The following is a 24886-nucleotide window of genomic DNA, read 5'->3' on the forward strand; positions in this document are numbered from 1 at the left end:
ATGAACTTCTGTAGTAAACTATTTGAAACCGCCAGGCAAATTAATATTCATAGAGCAGTTTTCACAACTTGTGTGCCAGAGAGTGGAGGAAAAAATGTAGCTGTGGATTTACAAATTGAGCAGCTGATTGCAGAAGAACTATTTGCTCATTTTGGGGTTGACTTTATTCTTGTCAAGTTTCAGTCCTCAAAGGCGTGAAATCAGAAGAAAAGAAATGTTGACATAACAGCAATCAGGGAGGATATCACCAGATGGTAGATGATTTTATGTACAAATGTCAGAGGAAAAGCAAAATTCAGTGACCCCGTCTGCAGATGGTTTGACAAGTTAAAAGCATCACAACAGTATACACATGCACATCATGCACATGATGATACAGCCTGTCTGGCTCAAAACCAGTATTTCTGCTCTGTTTACACCACAGCAGAATCCAGACTGACCACGACTCAGCAGAGGACATTTGCCAACTAACTGTGACTCTCAGTGGAAGGTTTATTTATATTCTAACTCAGAGGGAAAACAATTTATCTTGTAGTTGATGAAATAATTATTTTTTTAATTGAAAGATCTTAATATAAATATATTTTCCATTATCACTTCCCCTTACAGCCACACAAACCATAGAAAGAGACTCAGGGAAGTTCTGTTTGTTGTTCCTGAACACAAAGTGATTAACAGGAAGAAGTCCTGACACAGGTCTCCTTCACATTGGATGTGATGCATTACGCTTTCGTCAGCAGCAATAGTGACATTTGTTTGGTATAAATAGAGGGCGAGCTGGGTATTTAGTGCAAGCAGCGACAGCTGTTAGCATTAATGATTATAATAGTAGCATCAGCGGTGGAAGTGAAAGCAGTAATTTGTGTGCCACTCACTTTTTCTGAGGCTTTAACTGCATCTCACAGCCTTCAATGGCAAACTGAAATGAGTTTGGTTTCATCATGTGAACCATGGAACAAACTCGCAGAGGTGATGAGGACCATGAAATGCGAATGAAATCTAAAAGTTGACCTTTAAGTTGCACATTTGTGTCAGGTCAAGTACAACCTTCCAATAACTGCTACACTTCAGCTGCGTTAGAGGAAATAATTTCGGATGCAGGAAGTTGGTCATAGTGATAGCAACAGTAGCAGGAGTACACACGTGCTTGTAGTAGAAGCAGGTACAGCAGTTAATGTAGCGATAAGAGAAGTTGTCTTCACTAGTAACTTTGAGACTGCCTGGTGGTAGAGGCTGCAGTAGTAGTAGTTGCAGTAGTAGTTGAGGCTCAATTTGAAAGGGAACCCTGATCATGTTAGCTGATTTCTGTTTGAAAAATAAAACATAAAAAAAACAACCTCTCTCCCAAACAGAAATCAGCTAACATGATCAGTATTTGGGGTCCAATGTTAGCAGATTTCTGTTTGGGAGGGGGGTTGTTTTTTTGTTTTGTTTTGTTTTTCCCTATGCAATCAGCAGCAACGCATCATTTTTCAGTCAACACAGAGGATATGAAAGTGATTGTTAGGAGCAGTTAGTGTCACAGGTGTAAATTGGTTGAACTTGTTGTTTCTGTGTAGCTGTTTCAATCTCATGTCAAAGATTTGACGATTTCAGGGCAAATTTTCTTGTCTCTATTTTTCATGAATGTAGCTATTTTCTTGGCTCTGGCAGAAAGATGATGTGTGATTTCAGCTTACAAAGCCATCAACCCCAAACCTGAATCTGAATCAATCAGGAACTCCAGGCACCATTGCTACGCCACTTCTTGAAAACTTTTTTTTCTTTAAAAGTTTTCTATTCCTTTGTGTTCAGGCCAAGTCAAGTACATTTTATTTATATGGTGTCAGTTCACAACAAAAACGTTAAATCAGGACACTCTTATAAAATTTATTTTACAGAGACACAACATCTCCCTCATGAACAAGGGCTTGGTGGCGAGAAAAATACTGCCTTTTAACAGGCAGAAACGCTGGAGCAGACCTGGACACATGGCAAGCGGCCATCTACCTTAACCGGTTGATCTTGACACTTCAAGTATATCAACATGCTTTGCTGTATTAAAAGGTTGGGCATAAACTCGTCTGGCTTGCTCCAAGTTTTTTTGCTTTCCATGAGTGTGGAAGAAGGATGAGAACTTGTTGATGTCCCGTGTGCAGCCCACATGGGTGGTGGCACTCCTTTCAGTCAAGTTTATCTGGCTGTACACACATCACTAGGGACTTCCTAGAATGAAAAACTAGAATGGCACTCAGTAGAGCACATACCTCTGCCAAGACGTACAAACTGTAGCCTTCTGTGAAAATAACTCAGCAGTTTTTCTCTAATCCTGCTGGAAAACCAACCAACCGAAAAACAAACTGACACAGTGAAAACATGAACTCATTGGTGGCAGTAACAATTCCTTGTGATATATGTGAAGAAGGCAGCAGGACCATCATACATTTTGATTTTGGTTCTATTTGATGTGAAGTGTAGAGTGATTTTTGGTTCCTTCCTGAACAGTTTCAGAGAAATTGGTAGTTTTTCTTTTTCACATATGCTCTCGATGTCTGAACTTGGCAGCAGCTGAAAGTAAATATCACATGACACAGCTAACTGAGATGAATAAGCATTGATTATCGATAGAACATTTAATGACCAACCATAGAACCAACCTCACTTCACTTTCAAGATAAAACTACATTTCAACCTGACCACTGGCTGTATGAAAAGTAGGGTCAGTGTAGTCATAGCGGTGGTAGGAGCTGTAGTAGAGGTAGCAGCAGTACTAGTAAAACCCTCTGGACTGCTTTCTGTTGCATTAGCGGTAAACGTCATGGCTGTGGGTCCTACCTTGTAGCTGGTAGTCCACAGAGATGTCGGAGGGGGCCTGCAGGAGAGCCGACCTGCGGTAAACCACGTGAACCCTGCCCTGGTCTTCCAGCTCCTGGGTCCCCCTCTCCAGGGGCTCGATGAAGTATTCATCTGAGTCAGTGCGGATCATCCCGGCCTGAAACACAACAACAGTTCAGCCATTAATCATAAATGACAAAGAAAGGGGGCAAATCCGATTAACCATTAACTGGATATGAAAATAGTTGGTATTAACGTTCCTTCATTGGGCAGTTTTTTCTTCTCAAATGTCTGAGAAGCATTATGGCTCTGACATCACCAAAAAGAGGCATTAGACCTTTTAAATGTCCTGCCAAAATGAACCGTGATCTTTTGTGCAACAACTATTCTAATGGTGCTAAAGATAATCATTGCATTAAGCTGATAGCATGTTAAACATAGTGTTTTTATTTATGTAAATGTATTCAACAAGGTTCTTATAAATCTAATTAGACATCTCTACAGGAGAACCTCTGGAGAACGTGAATCTATTTCATCTTGTTTGTCTTGACACAGACAGACAACAACATAATGACACCATAATGTCCTCCCTAATAATCCTGTAAACAAACATGCATATTATAGATGATAATGAAATGACAGAAGTGCCAACACAGAGTGCCTGAGCACTAATGTATGATTAAAAGGTATTTGAGTCTCTCAGCGTGACACTGTGACATGTTGTTTTGACTTTTCCTGCAGCATATAGTGTGTCTGCGATTATCCGCTGGTCACAAAAAAGCTCCACATCATTAGTGACACATTAGAGGGAAAATTGCTTTGTGATTGCTACCTGCCACCTTCAGATTTCCTCCAATAAGGAGCTGGTCATGCCCGTAGTTTAGGGCGGAAATAAAGAGTTGCAGAGTCCGGTTAACACAACAAACAAACTGAATGTACAGCTCATCCAATCCCAATGGCGTGCTAAAGCAGGTGTCACATGCATGAAGGCTGTGGAAAGCTGCAACAAAACACCTGTTAGCATCATAACCTGCTATTGAGCAGCAAGTGACCTTGCTAAACCATCTACAGGCACATTCCTACAACAATAACACAAATATATGCCCTTAAGAGCTATCAAAAATGTAATGCAGAAAGCTAATAAGGGCCACATGTGTGAGGTCCTCATCAAGGACATGTAAAATGCAAATACCGTCCATGCAGCTCATAACATTTGCAGCATCGAATGAGACGGGAGGAACACACTGATAACTTAATGTTTAACAATCACATTCATCCATTAGCGAACGGGTTGCCTTAGCAGAGAGAAATGCTCTCACAGAGCACCAGAGGACATTTGTTTCAGCTCTCTGTCAGCCCATAGGTCGGTCCAGCTCCACTGCTGCACCGCTCAGGCCTCTTTACCAACACTCTGCTGGACTGTGCACATATGGTGCTTTTAAACAACATGCACACTGAACTCATTTCCAGCTCCCATAGTCCCCAATCAACTGAACACTCTCCCCTCCTTCGCCTCCTGTTTACACGCACCACCGGCTAGAATCCAATTTAGGTTCTCATTCAAGTTCACATGTAACTGTGATACTGGGCGACTAAGTTACCTCGCTGCAATTTCCTAAACTCATGAGCAGGACATTCCTGCCCTGAGGTGTACTGCACATAGATAAACAGTCAGCCAGTGAAATAAAATAAAAAGATTGAGCCTCCAAAATGACCTCTTTCAAAAAGGTTAGCACTTCTTAATGCCACTTTGTCTCATCAGAACATTACTGTATGCTGTGTTAGTTAGATGTGATGCAGTTTGTCTTTGGACAACACAACCTGGTTATGCTGCTGAAGGAGGTCACAGAAACTGGACCACCTGACTTATGATCAAACCTCAAACTTCTGCTTTGCCATACACTTGATAAAATGAGTTTATGACACAACCTGGAAGTACTTCTTTAATCTAATCGCACCGCTTTCAGTGATCAGGCCCCAATTGTGTTTGAATAAGTGTACAGTCAACTGAAAATCTTCGTAACATAAGAATGACCCCTTTACATCTTACCATTCTCTTCCAAACACTGGATCTAGAAGCGTTGGGGACACTTTGGGGAGCAAGCAAGCTGGTTCAAATCCCTGGAATTTGGGAAGGGAAAGTAAAAGGCAGCACTTGCACCACCCTCATTACCACCAATGGGGAGCCCTTGAGCAAAGAATAAACCCCGACTGAGCCCTCATGGACTCTGTTGTTTACTGTGACACGTTAACTGTCATCAAATATGCAAAGCTGTAAGACTGTACAAGCTGCTGAGAGACAAGAGCACACCTCTACAGCCTATAGTTGTGGGTTAGGTAATGGGGATAAAAGTGTATCAGGGCTTCTGGAAGCCCAATACAGCATTGGCTCAGGTCTCTCTTTGCGTTATCTTATTAAAGACCTGAAATCATAAAAGGTCACAAAAAGAGGGGGAAAAAAGGAGACAGAAAACAAACCTAAAGGGTTAGGGTGTGTGGCTGGGAAATATTATTTGTGGCCAACATGCTTCATGTAACAAGTTCTACAATGTTATGTTTGAATTGCAATGAATTGTGGGTAATTAAGTCAGTGAAGACCAGTGAAGTCTGCACCCCAAGTCTGCAGAAAGTCAACTTGAGGCCCTTTGTGCAGATCTCCCCGAGAACGCAGAGTCTGCAAGAGTGGTCACGTCGGGACATTTGGAAGCAGCATTTAACTTCCTGTTTTTCATGTTTTATGCCTCAGACGCATAACACATTCGCAATACCACCTTCTACAGTTGGTAAGAATGCGTATCATACGTACTCCCTTGTGTATGTTCTAGCATTGCAAAAGGAAACGGATATGTTTATTAAGACATTATTTACTATTTGCCAGGAATAATCCACAGGTTCCCTTTAAGATCTCTTCCTGATTCAGCAAAGCCAAAATTGAAACGTTTTTGCATTCGACAAATGTTCGGGAATAGTTTCTGCAACCGCCTCCAAGTTTCAACCCCGAAATTACACATCTAGACGACTGAGAATTAAGAGTGTAAGATCAAAAAGAGATAGCAACATATTTATTCACATGGATGAAGGGCATCTCTAATCTCTATTTCAAGGTTATCTATGCCGATCTTTTACTTGAGAAAGAAGCTTACACACACGTGAGATCGAGAATGGCGGATCCAGAGTCATTCAAAATCCCTGCACATCTGCAGGTAGTACAAGAGCCATGCAAACAGCTTAGCTCAGAGTATGTTTGTTCACAGCTCCCTCAGTTGGCAAACAAGAATTTGACTATTGCACATAAAACCTCAGATTACCAGTGAAGCTTTCTTCTGTCCACACGTTGCTATGCAGTCGAATCACAAATGCATAAATGTGTGTTGCTCACAGCAGAGAGGATAAAGCATACTTAAAGAATATCTGTATCATAGGGACATTTTACCGCAGGATATTGTGTTCATTCAAGTGAAATCTAGATTCAGTTTATCAGGACATGAATGGATGAGGTTCAGCAGAATAAAGGATAAGAGGACACTTAGATATGCCACATAGTTGCGATAAAACATGCATAACAGGCAAAATAAACCAAAAGCTCATGTGACAGAACATTTTAAAATTCACAATTTTCGCATTTCCTTGTTAGCATCTACATATATACACAGCAGGGATTTCCTCCTCCCTTTATCGTGTGCATTTATCTTACACCTGCAGGCAAACACGGATTAGAAGTATTCTGTATGTCAGCATACATTGCTGGGCGGTAATGCCATTTGCTTTTTCTTGTGCCAATTACTGTATTCCTCACATGCACTATTATTTCTTAGACAAATTCTGTAGATTATGCAGCCTAAATTAATCCTGGCATTAAACGCATGACCACATGCTGCATCTTAGTTTTTTCTTCCTTTATTTATTCTGAAAACGTCTCCTACCCTTGTTGTCTCCCAGCTGGTGGCTAAACAAATTCACCTTGAGACAGGCACGTTGACATCAGCTAAACTTGGAAGCTTAATGAAACTGAAATTAATTCAGCAAGACTCTCACTCATTCGCTGATTAAGAAAGGAGATCAAATTCAGCGTCTCAGATGTAAATAAGCTTAGATATTAATAATGTTAACAAAAACCTTGAGAATCAAGCCTTCAATAGATCAGTTATGGTCAGTAAAGCTGAAGCATGTCTCTCACAATACAATGAATCCCTCACACACCATGAATTAGGCTGCTGGCATTCCCGAAGCACCGCCTTGGGCTTCGGAGGCTGTGCAGGCAAACGGACGGATGGATAATTGGATAAAACTCTTGAAACCATTCAGTGTTGCTGTTCAATACTGAGAAGTTTTGGGAACTGAAGAGCTGAAAAAGCCACCTTCTTGTTAAGGCTTGACAGACACAAACTGTGAGGAGTCATGGTCTAGCTTTAAATCACCAATGTCATGCAATAGTCCACATAATGAGAATAAGAGCTCACATCTTAATATTGATCAAAGCTGCTTCCCAGCATGGCGCACAACAGGGAACTGCTTAGTCGATATCAAAGGTCTTTCTATGTGTAAGACAACAAGGAACTCTGTCTGCACTTATATTACAAGATGCTGTTATTTTAAAAAGACACTTTTTTTTGTGCAAGTCTTGGGGACAATAACTGGGCAAGCACCGCAAAGCTCTTGATCAATTCAGTCAATACTGTTTTTTTGGAGAATCTATAAACCTTTCTTTATTTTAGTCTAACAAAACGCAAAAAAAACAGCTCATTAAATCCCTGCTTTGCTTTACGTAAGACCATAAAAAAAGAGAACACTGTGCTATATGCATGTAAAACAGTCTGAGCGTGCCAGGCGTTTCAGCAATCTGTGTCGACCAAAGGAAGTGCTGAGCTCCAACTAATTTGAATGAATGGAGACACAAGCAATTAGACACAGCTGTCCTGAAATTAAATTTCCACGTATCCTTAAAGCAGAGATATGATTAACATTCTCAAACACTCTGAGGAGAAAAAAAGCTTAGACACACATTTCAGCTTATTGCAAATTGTATCTTCTTCCAGGCCAGGATGAGCTGAAAATCAGTTGAAGCATTCATGGCGTATTCATGACATGACTAAGGATGTGACAATATTTTTATCATGGATCATGATCAGCAAATTTCCATTATAGAGATAATCATGAGTCAGGATAATCTGTAAATATTCTTAAATGCATGACTTTGTCATGCCACAAGATGTGTATCATATCTGTGATACAATCAAAATATTCCTTTGTTAACAGGATGTAATATAAATATATAAATATAAATATAAAAAGTTATCCCAGTACCTTGCCAATTTCAGAGTTTAAGACCAACTGTCATTATTATAGGATAATATCTTAAAATTGAAATTATTTTGGTTGCGATAATTGTGACCTATAATTCTTCAGTTTCAGTTTCAGTTTATTTTTTTATTCATACATAGCCAAGAGATAAACATATACAATTTAGACCAATTGTAACATCTGTAATGGTCCTTTGGCATGTATGAAATGGGTCCCCCAAAGTAAGCTATTGAAATTCTCATACTGTCTGATGCCTAGACATGACATCATCTGACAATACCTAGCCCCCCCCCCCCAATCCCACACCAATGCTTACATCATTACCACTGGTGGGGTAAAAAGGTAGTATTTGGTCTGAGGGCGGTGCCAGAGGGATGTATATGTTGTTGCGTAAAGGAATTAACATTTAGCATGTTAGCATTGGACTGGATTGGAAAGTCCTTATTGTCTCCACGCAGCAATTCAGTTTGCAACAGTAGTAGACTAAAGCTCCAAGAGTACATCAGTCTTTTGTTTAGTGCATTAGCAACTAGTCCTATAGCCTTTTTGAAAACCCACCAGCCAAAAGGACAAATCATTTCAAAAATCTGTTTGATTTAAACCTCAGATGGAAACAATACCTCCTCTCTGACTGCAGGAGTCAAAACTCTGCATGGAGAGGGTGATAATGGTCTGCCAAAATGGCCTCGGACCTCTGAGTGGCTCTGACTTTATGAAAATGGTCCAGATCATTAAAATTCACCACCAATGGTTTTTTGGCAATAATTTCCCACCCTAATATAGTTAACCATGCTGTGGTTACCAAACCAACAGATCATTGCTCAAGTTTAAATTAACTTGATAAATGATGAATACGACATTTTTAAGATCAATTTGTCGACATGAAATACCTCAACTTTCTCCAGTGGAACAGTCTCCGATTGGCCTTTTTGCAAGTCAATGTTTGCCTCAAAAGTCACATGAAATGGGTATTTGATCTGACTCATCCCGCTCTAAATGTATTACAAAAGCTTTTCCTTTATTTTATGGGAACCTTTAATAAGGCTGTGTTCACTACAGATTGATATTTACCCACCCATTAATATCGATGAGCCTACCGTGTTGGCACAAAGAGTCGGCATTACAGAAACTCAGGCAAAAAACCTTTATCTGCAATGTATGGAACATTATCTGATCCTTAATGAGTTCCTGATGATTACTTTGGAGGGGCGGGGTTGAATAAAAAGGGCACCGACTGTATGGTGTGGGGCACCAGGGCACAGAAAGGGCACTGGAAGGGCACTTTATCATGTTTTTTCTGCCATAGGGGCGTCTGAGAGGGCACTCAATTTGGGCACATAGGTTTTTTTTGGTTTTGTGACTATCAATACAAACTAACATTTGGAAAACATTTCATTACAGACCTCATTATGTTACATCTCGTATCCAGGGGGGAGCCGATCACAGCTGCCACAGCAGATTTTCCAAGTGATACTGCCTCCATGATACAGTAAGTATTGAATAATAGTATTAGCTTGGCCTTTGGAGGGATACACAGGAACCTTTCTAAACAAAAGGACATGGGACTGCATCAATCAGCCAGAACATTAAAGCCACTGACAGGCGAAGTGTATAACCTTGATAATCTTGTTTCAGTGGTGTCAGTCAAGGGGTTGGATATATAGACAGCAAATGAACAGTCAAATGTTGAAGTTGATGTAGTGGAATGAGAAAAAATGGGCAATCATAACAATCTGAGAGACTGGGTTGTGATGGCTAGAAGACTCCGAGCAATTCCAATATCACAGGTCTTTTTTAGCAGGTCTTTTTTTTTGGATTGCAGAGGATAATGTGCGATAATGTGTTGTCGGAATTATCAGAAAAACCTTTTCAGACCGGGAAAATTCACCTCTGAAGTTGAAGCAACAACTCGCGTTCCTGAGTTGACGTCGCATGTCGGAATATAGTAAACAGCTGTCAATGTGTTGCTGTGTTGAATGTTGAAATGCAAAAGAACTTATTTTTGGCGTCATTGTTGTTCCCACATTCTGACATGAACACACAGTAGATGAACAACTTCCAAACTTGGAGTGGAGCATGTGACTGCAGCATTCATCCAACAAAAGTGGTCAAAGGAAGGACAATTGGTGAACCGGCAACACCAGGTTGCACTGTGGGAAGAAGGCAAGCCAGCAGAGACAGTGTGACGCTCCTTGCAATGCTCTGCTGGAAAACCTTGGCATTGACACGTACTAACTACCTCAACATCATTACAGTCAGCAGCAATGGTATTCCTCAGAGGCACTGGCTTCCTTCAACAGGATAATGCACGTTGCCACACAGTTGTTCAGAAATAGCTTGGAGGAACATGACAAAAAGTTCAAGATGTGGATGTGCTGGTAGGAGGTAGGAGGCCCTGGTTCACAGCTTACAGAACTTGAAGGATGTGCAGCTAATGTTTTGGTGCCAGATACCACAGAAAACCTTAGAGGGTTTTGCGGAGTCCATGCCCCGATGGGTTAGAGCTGGGGTTTTTTGGTACAAGAGGGACCTACAAAATATTAAGATGGTAATATTAATGTTGCGACTGATCAGCTGTGGGCTACCGTGAGTTAATCTTCAGATTTGGTCATTTGGGAAAATAGTATTTAAGTGCTATCTTTTATTCATCAAGCTGATATTGCTGTGTTTGTAGTGATCATACACAGACAGTATTGAACACAATATTGACCATCGATAAGAAATGCCTTATCCAATTTGGCTGTTTATGCTCTTTGTAACAGTGAAAATCAAAAGGTTGAGAGTGGCATCGACATAGTCTATTATATATCTTTATCTCAGCATTTTTGATTATCTATGTGTAAGTGGCTGTTCGAGAAAGAAAATCAAAACAATAAAGAGAAGTAATACGTGAAAGAATTGTAGTGAGTCTTTGCACAGTCAATTTCTCTCTTACACACACATGCAGACACATCTTAATAAAGATGGATGCTGTATGAATAATTGAAGGACATCCTTCAGTAATTATTTCACCTACAATAACAAAGTAATTATCTATAAACAAGAGAACTGAGCAGTGTGATTAGTACTGTCGCCTCACAGTCAGAACTATTGAGTGGCTCACAGGACGAGACAAATCAAGTGAACGATCCATCCAGATAAAATGTGATAAACGTCCACCTCACCAGCAGGATATTAGAAGAACTGTGAGACGGAGAGCTGCTTATATTTGAAACAGCAGGGTTTAAAAGTAGAGTTGAAACTGCAACAATGCCTCTTTTCTTACATTCATGAGTCCTAAATCCCCAGAGGAGCACGTTTTTAGAGCTTAACATATTTTTAAATACATTCTGAGGGCATACAATCACTCATGTAACCACTCAGGACAGTTCTCTGCCCGTTTAAAGTATCTGTGGTTGAGTTCCAGACAACAACAAAGAGAAGCTGACACTGGGAGCTACCGTGAAAGATATTATTTCAGTTGAAATACTAGATGATATGAAGTAAGAAAACACTTTTGACAAAAGTGGCAAAGCTATTTCTAAAGATTTCAACAGCTTGACACATTTATACTTGTTTAATGTATTTAAATCATGTATGTATGATCAGCACCTCAGAGAAAGAAATGCAATTCAAAGAGTTTTTCTCATGGGTTATCATGAAAGTTTTATCTCCAGGGCGCTAAATGTATTCAAATAAATACACAACCTGTGGAGATAAGTGCATACAACTGGTGACAAGGCGTCTCAGCTAAAATGGCAAATGAGCTGAGCAGCCGAAGCACTTTGGCTCTCATTCACCTGTCGACAGACCGCTGGCAGTGAGCAAGATGGGGTTCATTGTGAGGTGTGCAATATTGCATCATTCACACTGGTTTAGTTTTTAATAGGATAAAAAATAATAAAAAACATCATATTCGCGGTGGAGTGATTTCGGTAGTGTGAAAGAGGTGTCGTTTCAAAAGATCAGCTGTACATCAAACCAAAAGTATTTCACCACCTCTTGCACAAGTTGTATAAGTAGGAGAAGAGCTCACCAACTACTGCGTCTAAATGAAAAAACTATTATTCAGTGTTATGTAAAGAATATAGTTATAGCAAATATACCCTGAACTATCTGAATATTATTCTAGGACCATATCACCTTCCTTTTGTTCAGCGTCTTTTGCTCGAGGGACACAATAGGCGCACAAGGAGCCATAGATTGAACCACCGACCCTGTGATCAATGAGATGTCTCCCAGAGTCACCTCTAAAGGAGATGCCTCAGCAGACAAAGCTTTGATTTAAAAGGTCACAAAGCAAAAGAGGCCGGGAACCACTGGACATATGGATCAATTGGACGATGAAAACAATCATAAGCCGCAGCCTTCAAAGTGATCGAACCCACAGAGATAAAGGTCATGTTGTGTCAAGGTTGTAGACCTATTGCACTGAACAAAAGGAGATACTCTGCATAACCTCTAACTACCCTTTTTTTCCAGTGATTAAAGCCTTAATTTAATCTGCTGAATATCAGCGAGATCATCTTGAGGTGAACTGATGTGTGGACCAAGGCATGTGTGTGATAATCCCAACAAAACCAGCATGTTCAGTATTCACGCGTTGCGTCACCCTCTTCCAAACTACTTTAAAATTATCTTCCAGGAATCTCTTTCACAAACAGAAAACATCAGGAAAATCCTTTGCCAGCTGGAAATGATATCTCTGAGAGGGCATGTCTGTGAGATAAAATGCCTTGTGGATGATTAATCGCCAACAATCCCATAATTAGTGTTACAAAAATGTAGTGCAACAACCGGCTTTAAAAACACTTTCACATTACGTCAAACCTGGCTGCCATCTCGAGTTTGCTTCCACAGCAGAGGGGTTTCTGATGGCACATTTTTTTGCCACCCAGGTGTCGGTGTTATCCAATATCAGGGGGGGACAATGGCAGGTGTCTGACAGAGACTCTAAACACAACCCTCAAAAAAGGGATCAAGAGTGCTGTGTTCCATCAGTTTAATATCCCCAACATCAGCCTCAGCCAAGCAGACAGCAATCGTCTGCCAAAGAAAACATATGGGATTCAGCTGAAGGGCTCCAGTTTTTCAAAAACAGTCTCTTTCAGTCTAAACTTCTTAAGGAGGTCGGTATGAAAGTGCTTTCGTTTAAAAAAAAAAAAAAAAAAAGCTGAGGTACTGCAAGGATGAAAAAAAGGTCTGAATTCAGCCAGGACACTGCCACCTTTCACCCTCGGTGTTGTTCAAAGGTGTGTTTGCTTTCAAAAATGTGAGCAAACCTTCGTCATCATTACCTGCCATTTTCATCCCCAGGCCTTTAAAGAAACTTTAAGGGGAAAAAACACACAAGTTAATTTCTTGTGATTTGCAGGGACTAAAAGTCTTGGGGGAGAAGTCTAAACTATATTTGAGGTTGCTTAACAAGTCTTCTTAAGGGAAATAAACATTGTAAATCATCTTATCCATGTCCTCAATACACTGCGTTTTTTCTGTGTTTATGTTTGAAGTTGAACCTCAAATGTATTCAAGCAGATTCTGTTAGAATAAAATGAAACATCAGAAAGTCAAAAACGTTTGCTGATAATAAACTCAAATTAAAGAGTTTTTGGTTGAAGTGAAGGGCAGGCTGCACTTTCAGGAAACAATATCAGAATTTATTTCAGCCGAGTCTTTTTGTGCTGCTCGAGCAAACAGAGCAAACATTTACATACGGCTTTGAGGAGGCGGTGAGGAGTCCGCGCTCGACTTAAAATAAAACCTCTCACTGCTGAAAGGCTCCCAATGTCCGTCTGTAACAACAACAGAAAATGTGGGCTGCTCTTGAGTTAATATAGGTCACGATTAAAAATGCTTCAACACATAAATATCAATAAAAGCACGCCTGCAGTACACACTGAGCTGAACTCTCAACTGCTGAGGAGAGATCTTGGAAGAAACAGCTTTGGCTTTGCACAGCCTCCCCTCCTGTACCTCAAACCATATACCAAAACAGCTCTGGGGTCAAGTCTCTGCAACAAGCCTTGGCTAAGTCAACAAGGAACATTAAGAACTATTAGTGAATAAAACTCTTGTGCCCGACTACAGTTCACTGCAAAGAGGAACTGGTTCACTTTCTTTTTCTAATCAAATAGGATATTTTCTTTGCTTTTTTTCCCCCCTCCACGGCAGCTCCAGATATGTCAAGAGCTGTGCATGTCCAGAATGCTCTTTTATGTCTCCAAGGCCAAAAGTTTAGGCCACTGAACACACGTAGCTCTAAGCAAAACATTAGCATATCTTATTTGCTCATTTTGTCACTATTCATGAATCTCAGCGTTGTAAATGCTTCCTGCAAGGCAAGGGGATCAGGAGAGCGTTTCAGCTAAAATGTCCTCCATCATGCAGGCTTTTGCTCTGAAAGGACACTAACTGGTGCCTTACCCATCAAGCCTGCAGTGTGTTTACAACTGCGAGACCCACATGACACAGACACAGCAGTGCCTCAGCCTTTTTGGTTGGCAGAGCTGATTATTCAACATGACACACATAAAGAGGTGTCCAAGTTTAACAGAGCCACTGGTGAGGTAAAGGTTAATATCAACAGTCGGTGCTGCTCTCAGGTCAGCTCTGCCTCTGACTGTCTGTATCTGTCAGTCAATTGGTTGGTCCGTCTGCCAAGGCCTGCTCACAATTTTTTTATTTTTTTTTTAAATGATCTCCTTTATGCAACACGGGATAAGAGTTGGGTTTTGTTCCAGCTGCCCTGCCTCATGGAAAACAAATGAGTTGGGCTGAAGCAGTAGCCTATTTCATTGTTGCTTTAAGGCATTTCCAGTTAGGTTACACTTTGTTTGTCAGGATGAAATAAAAGCTGCTACCCTTCGTCTAATTTTTTCTTTTTCCCCTCTCACACGTGACGCAGAGCTGATGATCTGTGAGCGGCTGAAATTGGAAGAACCTGATTGCTGTTCTGAACCACATGGATATACGGCACTAAATCGAACAGATTTCTATTTGAACACTCAAGTCACAATCTGTCAGCGATTAAATGACAATAAGAAGGGATTTCACTTTATTTCGTACTTTTTTTAAATTTACTGCACATTTCCCTACATAATACAGCTGTAGCTGTTGATAGTCCGCCGATAGTCACACCAATATATTACATTAGCATGTATGCAACAGCTCTCAGTTAAGTTAATACAGCGTGCATTGCTTTTACATCTTTCAAACACTTCCTGTTGTGGGTCATATAGTTTCTCAGCCACCAAGTCTGATAAAGTCACCAGGATAAGATGTTAGCAGTTAACATTTCTGCAAACCACTGATGCGTTTGTGTGTGTCATTGGCTACCATATTGGCGTGTCTATAATACCTGTCATATCACATTCACATTACATGTCCAGGTTCCGACTTCCGTATCAGAAGTTGAAGGGGAATGGAGTTGAGTTACAGGCGAGAAACCTAGGAAGCCAGTGACCACGGTTCAAGACTGCGTTTCAACATTTGTAAGTGTGAATACAAACAGGATATTTTCCTAACCCTAACCACACAACACCACAGCACAGTCATGAGATAAAATAAAAACCTTTCAACGAGGTGAATATACATTGTCAACATATATTGTAGCGATCGGGTTACGTTTTCTACAGTACCTCTAATAATGTCATTGAGATCAAAGAGGATCTGTCATTTTGGATGGGATATTATCAGCTTTTCTTGATCCCCAGCATTAAAAAAAAAAAGTGAAAGTTTTTCACCAAAAGAATCAGAACTTAACTTGCTTTTTGCCTAGAAAATCTAGTAATTTAAAAAAAGGAGGTTAACTAAACATTCTTTAATAAAAGCATCACATCAGATGGTTGGCAGCTATTTATTAATTTGTTCACACACGGATGTACAGATGTACAGACTCCAATGGGGCATGTATGATAAGTGTTTTTTCAAGGTAGGTCAAATTATATCTGTAAACAGTGAAACTGCGTTGCACATTTCTTGGGAATCAATTAAGAAACACTTTATATGAAGCGCGGACAAAGGTTCAGACTACTCTGTTGCATTCTGAAGAAGGTAGTTTATTTCTCAAATATCCTGTTGTTCAATCCTCTCACACACACACTCATTCATAATCTCCTTGCTGTCACACTCTGGAGGTTGTTCTCACCAGCAGGTCACATCTATCCCATAGCACAGAGACACACCTAAATTGTTAGCCTATCATCTGGCTCTCCTTTATTTAATATATTTCTCTACCTGCCTTTAATTTGTTCATGCTGCCGTCTTGCATGCCCTCCTCCATCTCCTCCCCATCACCACCCAGTCTTCACAGATTTATCAGCTTCATTATTTCATCAGTCTACCAGTCCCAGCAGCGTTATCTGCCACCAGCATCACCAGAGTCTGGACTCCATGGGGATGAATTATCTTGCTGCCGCTCAGGGCAGACGTCTCAAGATTATAGTGCCGTAAAGCAGTCCTGATCATCTCTGATTTGCAACATTACCAACAAGGTATACCTGCAATGGTAACAAAATCTCTTTACCCGTTTACAAATCTATATTATAGACCCAACACATGCTCGTTTGCTATTGACTTCCGAAAACAGCATGACACTTGGAGTGTACTTGGAACAGCAAACAGGACCTTCATTGTACATTCACAGTTTGGGTAGGTGTAGGCAAGAACACTTCTTGGTTTGGAAACATCCTTGTTTGGGATAAAATAACTACATTATTATTAATTTCAGTTACGAACGTACCTACATTGAGTGCATGACTTCAGTTGTGTAATGCACATGGCGTTACTCCATCACTATGTTAAAACAACTCATAATTCGCTTTTGCTTTCACACTGGACAGTGTGACAACAGTAGTTTGACCTGATGGTGGCGCTAGATGAAAAGACAGATGATCAAATAACAATCCATCCCGATTCAGTTCAACCAAACTCCATGGCAACCCATCCGAACAGACAATTCACTCAAATTCTCAAACCTCGACCTCATGGTGGCTCAGAAACACAAGTTAGATGGATCACCAAAGTCACCAGGATTCACCCTCTGTAAACCATTTAAAGGTTAACTTCACAAATTTTACACGTTAAAGAGTACTACTGCATATGTGAAATAAGTAGCACTAGATACTTAATTATGTACCAAATTATCAAATCATCATTGCCATCCCTACAGCCACACTGTTAGCATGGCCAAGAACATCCAGAGAAGATGACGACATAAGGTATTTAAGATGCATTGTAACGCGCCTGAAACTCCATACACACCGTAGAAGAAGTTTTAAATGAATTCCTACTCTGTAATTGTTTGATTTCAACATGGCTGGTGTCAGACATGCTCAGCATCGGAGTAAAAACAAAACTCAATCTCACTGGTGGCTTCACATGTATGAATGTTGGCCTCTGAAGACTGTTTGTTTGAAGTCAACGTTGAAATGTTTTTCAGGCCTGGGGCTTTATTACGGTTCATGCCATTTATGACAGCATGAGGGAGATACATATCTCAAATCAGATTATTAGCTTCATACTCCTCGATCATCTCCCCTGCCCTGCATAGCTGGATAAGAAACAGACGCAGAGATTATGTCCTCAGTCCTGAAATCCAAAAATACATCAGACATGAGAAGCTTCCTCCCTTTGCCTTTCAGGGTAATGTCTCCGCAATAAAAAATATCTGCAGTATGTGAACCATTAAGTTTGTGACAAGGGAACCCTGTGAGCACATGAGGAGAGGCCAGACATGGGCTTTGAGACATGTTAGGGGAGGAGGAGGATGGGAGTGATACAGTACACATCCACTTCTGACATCTCAAGGTCAGTAGCATTCCTTCATTGTTTGCTTTTATGCGCTTTTTTTTTGCAGCATGCTTCACTTTTCATCCACGTGAAAAAGAAACAAGACTTACGTGACCAACCATCCCTCCGACCATTTACGATGGACGTACTGTACTTGTAAAGCTACCGTCGTTTCACAACAAACCTCTGCACAGACCAGCTGTGTCTAGGATCAAACACTGTCATTATATCCCATAAACGGAAGCAAATTCCTTCACTGAGCCATATATTACCAAAAACAGTGACAAAGTTGAAAAGACAGTCCATGTTTTAAAGATTTACACCAGCTTGTATGTCTGCTCTTTGATCTTTACTCAGAAAATACAGAAGATAATAACAGGCTTTTTTTTGGGATCTTTATCAGTGTAATCAATCTTCATTAAGCTAGGAAGAGTTTGCGAAGCACACAAGGCTGCAGTGTTTCACTCAATCAACACTTCAATTTCAGCCAAGACACCAGAGATTCTTCTTTTCATGCATAAGTCAAGGAAAACTAGAGAGAATGTGTATCCATATGCATCAGTATTATTTTTGCAATCACAACATTAAAGGTCACATATTATGAAAAACACATTTTCTCTGGTCTCTACATATAAAAACTGGTCCTCCCTGAGCCTACAAACTCCCAGAATGAGGAAAGCAACTTGCATCGTCTCTGCAGCCCACCCACTGATAAAACGGTGCTCCTGCAGGCTGTTTAGATTCAGCTCCTTTCATTATGTAACGAAAGGAGAGATGTTCATAGACAGGCCTCCTCTGTGCGATGATAGGAGATATCCAAGAGGGAGGCTTCCATCCCCAAGGTGAAGTTCGGTGTGTACAGCAGTAAGATAGCAGTGTTTCGCAATGTCGTCGCTCAGAGCTAGACACGCAAATTGCTCTGTTGATGGTTGTATAAATCAACATAAGTGCCTATATTCTGTCCCAGCTACAGAACAACAGAAGAGACAGTGGTTGTGTTTAATTTTTAACGATAACGTGCCAGCTGCGGTTCGTGTTAGCTTGTATGTGTGTGCTAACCACTTCACATCAGACTGCTTCAGTAATGAGGGTTAGTGCAAAGCTGGCTTTGCCTCGACATTGACCCTCGTAAAAGGATCAGTTCCACCATACCGGACCCAGCAACTGCACCCAAGCCACAGGTAAGTGTCACCACATTTTGGTAGTATTTACAGTTGCCTACGAGTATGGTGAAGTCAGCTTGAAATTGGCTAACTAGTTAGCTACGCTTCGGTCCGCTACGCAATGGCATTTGAAGCGAGTTTAATGTTAATAATATTATGATGGAGCTTGGTTGTCACAGTAAAAAGTCTGGAAACATGTGCAGACTGGAGACAGAGACGATGCGAACAATGTCCAAGAGTCTAGAGACTGTGTTGGAAACAAACACAGCTTTCGCTAGCTGTAAGCCATTAGCTACATGGTAGTAAATGTAACAACAAATCCGAACAAACTAGGTAACATATTCGGAAACACTAACCATTCTGAAACTTCCTGCTGCATCCGCAGAGTCTGTATTTCTTCAGGAGCCTCTCTTTCAGGGTTTGAATCTGGGTCAAACTGGTATGATTAAATGACAGCATCTCGGCGAGCCTTAGCGTTACATCCACTATAAACATTAGCGCCTGCTACCGCTAGCGTAAGCAGCATCCTCTCCCTGAGAGGGGCGTGTAGCAGGCAAGGCAGGCGTTGACAGCCAGAGCTAATTAGCATTTAAAGGTACAGGCACAGAAGGTTACACCCCGCTTTTCCGAAACCCCGCTGTTCCGAACATAGACTTCAATTCATCGTAATGGCGGGGTTTCCCTTTTTTTCAAAGACCCCGCTATTCCGAAAAGTCTATTGGGGAAACCCCTCCATTCCGAAACCCCCCCACTCCGAACGGACTCAATCAGAAAGGAAACGGAGGCTGCGCATTTATCCTTTTTTTCTTTGTGGGTTCAAACGGATCAGGTGGCTGATTAACCGCAAAACAAGCCTACTTCATATTAATGACATAAAGCTCATTATGCTTCAGCTGGACAAATGGCTATTTTGAATTAAAATTACTTTATCTCTCGAGCCGAGCGGGGAGAGAAAAAATGTGTATTACTTTTGCTCTGTGGGAGATCTCCCACAACAGAGTGGATGAGAAAGCAAGGGGGACAGATCTGCCCAGCAAACATCAGAACGCAGAGTGCAGCCTTTGTCTGTCACCTGGTTCAGCACCCTGGACAGCTGCCTGCGTAACTGGATGTGGGAATTTGATGCATTTGAAGCCGCGACATTTGGTCAGAAACGTCATATATAATAACATTGTTTCGAGTCGTAAACAGTTCTGTAAGTGTAAGAAATAACAATCAATTAGGCTATTAGTGTTAGTCCTTCTTCATATAAAGTTGTGTTACAGTCGCACAGCTGGAGACCGCTAACAAAGTTTTAGAGACAAGAGAGACAATGAATGAAATCCCGCGAAATGATGTGCGGTCAATATGACCGCTTATGGCTGAAATAGGTAAAACAAATCATATTTTCTTTTCCTTTTGTGTAATTTATATAAAAACTATTCTCAATTAAAATACAGACACTTTTAGAAAAATGGTTAGAAGTCTGTAATGTTTGCATTTTGTTTACAGTGCAGATTGATAACTTAATTGTGATAATGTTCAAAGTTATCATTATTATTATTATTATTATTATTATTATTATTATTATTATTATTATTATTATTATCATCATTATTATTATTATTATTATTGACTGTGCTAGGTATTATTTTCGTGGTTCTTGGTGCTTGGAGCAATATTGTTGTTGTGGCATTCATGCCAATAAAGCGAATTTGCATTAATAAACCTTTAGATTCTTGCCTATAGACTGACAAGTGTTGTGTTTACAAATGAGCAATACATCCAGATTTCTTGAGATTTGTACTTTCAATGGGAATTTAAATTTAAATGTCAGGCGATGTTTTCTTCATGGAAATTATTTTTCGGGCAAGAGAGAGGGAGCGCGGACGGGGGATCCGTTGTGTGACAGCGGAGCGGAGGGTCAGCAGTTGAATTTTGCACGCACGGTCAGTAGTATTAGTAGGTGTTTGAGGTTTATTACGTTTGCGGACATTATTACATTCAGTGTAATTATGTAACAGCCTTTGCACCCTTGCCTTACAGCGCCTTTGCGTGCGCACAGTTTGCGTGTGTAGGCCCGTGGTCATGATAGTCTATGGCTATAAGAGATGGATACACAATCAATTTCATGTAATGTTTATTGAATGCTTTTTTGAATTGCTTTTTTTTTCAAAGACAAACTGAGCAGCAGTGCTCAATCCACTCATACATTGTTAACCTTCCACAAAGACAAGTTATGTTAAAACGGACGACCAGAGGGGTCATTCCCCGGCAGATCGCACCCACGGGCCACAGTTTATTTCAGAATTGTGCGAGTGCGGCTGGAAGTGGGGATTCCAGCACCACGGATAGTGCGTGTAAAAAGATTAGACAAACGTTTAAATGTGTTTGCTGCAAGCGAAAATATAGCCTACTATATAATAAATGAAGATAGTGACATAGGCCTATTAGCAATAAAAAGCAATGAGTTGTGTGAATGCGGCCGGTGAGCGGAAGGCAGTGTTTGATGTAGGAAGTAATGTAAACTTGAAAATCAATTTCGGAACAGCGGTGTTTAATTTCGGAACGGCTGTGTTTTGAGGGGAGGGTCGGAACAGCGGTGTTTCGGAGTGGGGGTGTTTCGGAAGGGTGGTGTTTCGCAATGGAGGTGTGTCGGAATGTCACGGCGCCCCCGCACAGAAACAGCCTGCTCTCAGTAGAGCTCACTTGAGCGACTTTTATACAGCTGAAATTGAGGCTGTATAAGGCTGAAAGCCTTGATTTTCTTGACTGGACTTTTTCTAGACATCACTATCTAGAACTCTCTTAGAAGTTACATAAACATGAACATGTAAGCGCAGAGGGGTTGCAACTAACGCATTTCTTTTGGATACTAGTTTCTCAATTTGTCCATCAGTTGTTTTGCCTGTGAAATGTCCAAAAAGTGGCTGTTAAAATGTCCCAAAGCATTTTAAGACTCTTCGTTTGGTCTGTTCATCTGTCAGAAACCCAAATACACTACGTTTAGAATCATGTAAGAAAAAGAAAATCAGCAAATCCTCACATTCAAGGAGCTGGAACCAGGGGATGTTTGTAATTATTGCATGAAAAAATATAGCTGCTAATAAGATTAAAGTCATAAAATAAATATAAATATATGTATCGAGACATGAAATTCTCTTTCCTTAGTCCTTTCCTTATCTTATTTTCAGGTCCAGCTGCTGAAGGCCCAGAAGTATAAATGTAGCACACACACAAATATTCTGGACAGAGTTGACTGGGAATGAAACACAGTAGCCAGTCCCATATTTAGGATTACAGGAGGCTCCCTCTCCAAAAATCAGACTTAACATTCAAAGCCTTAACTTTGGCACGAATTATTCAGGTTTTGTATCTAAATTCTTATCACAAAACATTGGAGTGAACTTGACTAATCAATGTGCTAATGTGCTGACATTCTACACCTGTTTGAATGTGCCCTCTTTTCCGACCCCGACGGATTAACTTAGACATCAAGAGGCAGAAAGCAGAGCTGAGCACTGGTATACATCATCTGCCTTTAGCAGAAAAAAAAGGTTTCTCTGACATGCATGCAACATGAAGGCTGTCTCCCACACAGGCCGGCAAGGATTACCCTAACTTCACCCCCACACTGCTGCTAAAGCAGAGGAAGTATCTGCCTCATAAGCATTTAGCAGCCTGCCTGCCTCCTCCAGTAAATTCTTCCAGACAGCAGCCTGGCTATAATTAAGAAACAGTAAAACACACACCTAGCGAGGGGCTAGGGCTACCACTTGAGATCAAAGACCACTGGCCCTCAACAAGAAGCTTTTTCATCAGAAACCACTGGTTTGTCAAGTGTTTGATCTCCAGTAATGCAGTCTTGCATACTTTGCATTTAGGCTGCAAACAACGTGAGGAGAACAGATGATAATGTTCACAATTAGAGCCAGCACAAGTCCAAACAGTAAAGGTTCAGAATGTAGGATAACGAGAATGATATGGTACTTTTTCTGGTTTTCACATATGTTTACCCAAAATAATCCCAAGTCTTTCAAAGAGGGAGCGGACAAATTATTTTTACAGATCTTACGTGTGTCCCCGAACATCATTAGTTTGTTTTTGGTTACTATTGTAAAACAACACTGATCTTGACATCAAAATAAATCCTTTTATAATGCTGACAGTTTATGTTTCATGTCCAGAAATAACATGTAGAGAAAAATTTTAAGAAAAACAACAAAAGGTTTTTACCTGGTCTATCGTCCCTGAGCATTGCATGGTCCCATTTGTTTGCACAGATTTCCACTAAACTCAGCAGACTACTCTAAAGAGCAGATCACTGTTAACTGATTATTAACCAATATTATGAACCAGCACAACATGTGTTGTTTTATTGCCATAACTGGGCACTGATATTCACAGTTTGCATTAAATTAAGTCTTCCAGTGATGTTTTCAGCTCAGAAAATACTATTCATAGAAGTGCCAGTGTCAATTTGAACAAAAAAAAAAAAACATTAGTTTTATAATTGGATTTTTTTCACTTTTACGACTTTTATGATCAGATTTTTTCCATACAAACAAAAATAACATTACTTTTACAATCCTTTTTTCTCATATTTCTTTTAAACAAGGCTAATTGATTCATGGATATTTAGCTGTATAGTATTTTTGGTTGTCACTGTAAAAAAAACATTCTTAAAAAGGTGCTGAAACTTTAATTCAGTGCATTATCATAACATCCCATATGCAAAATGTGTTGTTTCCTGCAAGAGCAAGATAAATCCTCTTGAGATGTTGACAGCTTAGAAAATGCTTAATATGCTAATAAAAGGTGAAGAGAATAGCGGAGGAAAGAATAAATAAGAGGGAACGCAGGGACTTGAGCTACAAAATGCAACAACTTTTAAATTCAGACTTATTAGTTGTATCATTGATTGTTTTTTGTCAGATTTGAAGATCTTTCCAAAAAAATGGTGTAGTATGACACCATGCTGTGCTGCAGCAGCAGACTTTTCAAATCAGCCTTACACTGACTGACCCTTTGATGGCTGCTGGCGTCTTTAAAGTGACATCCTGCCACAACAGTATTTACAAAGAAAAACTCTCACATCCTGTGTGGCCCCCTGTCAGGCCAGAATCTCCTTTGAGATACAACTATTAATGTCTTAGAGGGACTGAATCTGCCCGAGTGATGAAGTGCTTCCTCCTGCTCCAATCGAAGGAAATGGCCAAATCCTGCGGCTCGGAGGAGGGATTTAAAGGTCAGACCGGTATTATCTTTGTTGAGGACATGTGCTTGACATTGCCATTGTATTTATTGTGTTTATTTTTGGAGACTATTTGGGAGTTCACACAGGAGACACTGCAGTTACTCAGTTTAGAGGGAGTGAAGGTGTTTTGATAATCTGTGAGTTCACTGTCAGCGGATCTGATATTCAAATATCACAGCATAATAAAACACAAAGAGTGACAAATAAGATTTCGAATTCTGCTTGAATGAATGAAAATACTTCTAGTGATATGAACATATTGTTCCATGAGCATCTTGACTCATAAACTGGCTTACAACAGAGGTTGAAAAGGAGCTGGCTGTCAGGATTTCCTCCAGTACACCTGATGGCCTGCCAGCCTATGAGACTATGTGTGCATCCTTGGATACTGTCTCTACTTTTTTGCATCGCACAAACAAAGAACTTAAAGTGCCGGCAGGTTAAAGCTGGCAGGCAATAGTGGGAAGGTAAATGTCACTTATTGCATGTAATGGTAATGCAGTTTATTTAGGCCATTTACTGCCCAGTAAACTTGATATGGAGAAGGCAGAAAAGAGCAGCTTGTGCTTTTGTTAAGCAAAATGATAAAAATTAGCCGATATAA

At 40.4% G+C, this 24886-nt stretch overlaps 1 protein-coding gene across 3 annotated transcripts in view; it reads right to left on the reverse strand.

Moving 5' to 3' along the window:
• Positions 1-24886, reverse strand: part of adamts3 (ADAM metallopeptidase with thrombospondin type 1 motif, 3) — a 139836-nt gene that overhangs the window by 103764 nt on the left and 11186 nt on the right. For all 3 annotated transcript variants that reach the window (XM_030418205.1, XM_030418206.1, XM_030418204.1), the window contains exon 4: positions 2815-2971. In XM_030418205.1, coding sequence (XP_030274065.1) covers positions 2815-2971 — 157 coding nt within the window. The remainder of the gene's footprint in view (positions 1-2814; positions 2972-24886) is intronic.

The sequence above is a fragment of the Sparus aurata genome, chromosome 5, assembly GCF_900880675.1.
Source record: "Sparus aurata chromosome 5, fSpaAur1.1, whole genome shotgun sequence".
NCBI classification, from domain to species: Eukaryota; Metazoa; Chordata; class Actinopteri; order Spariformes; family Sparidae; genus Sparus; species Sparus aurata.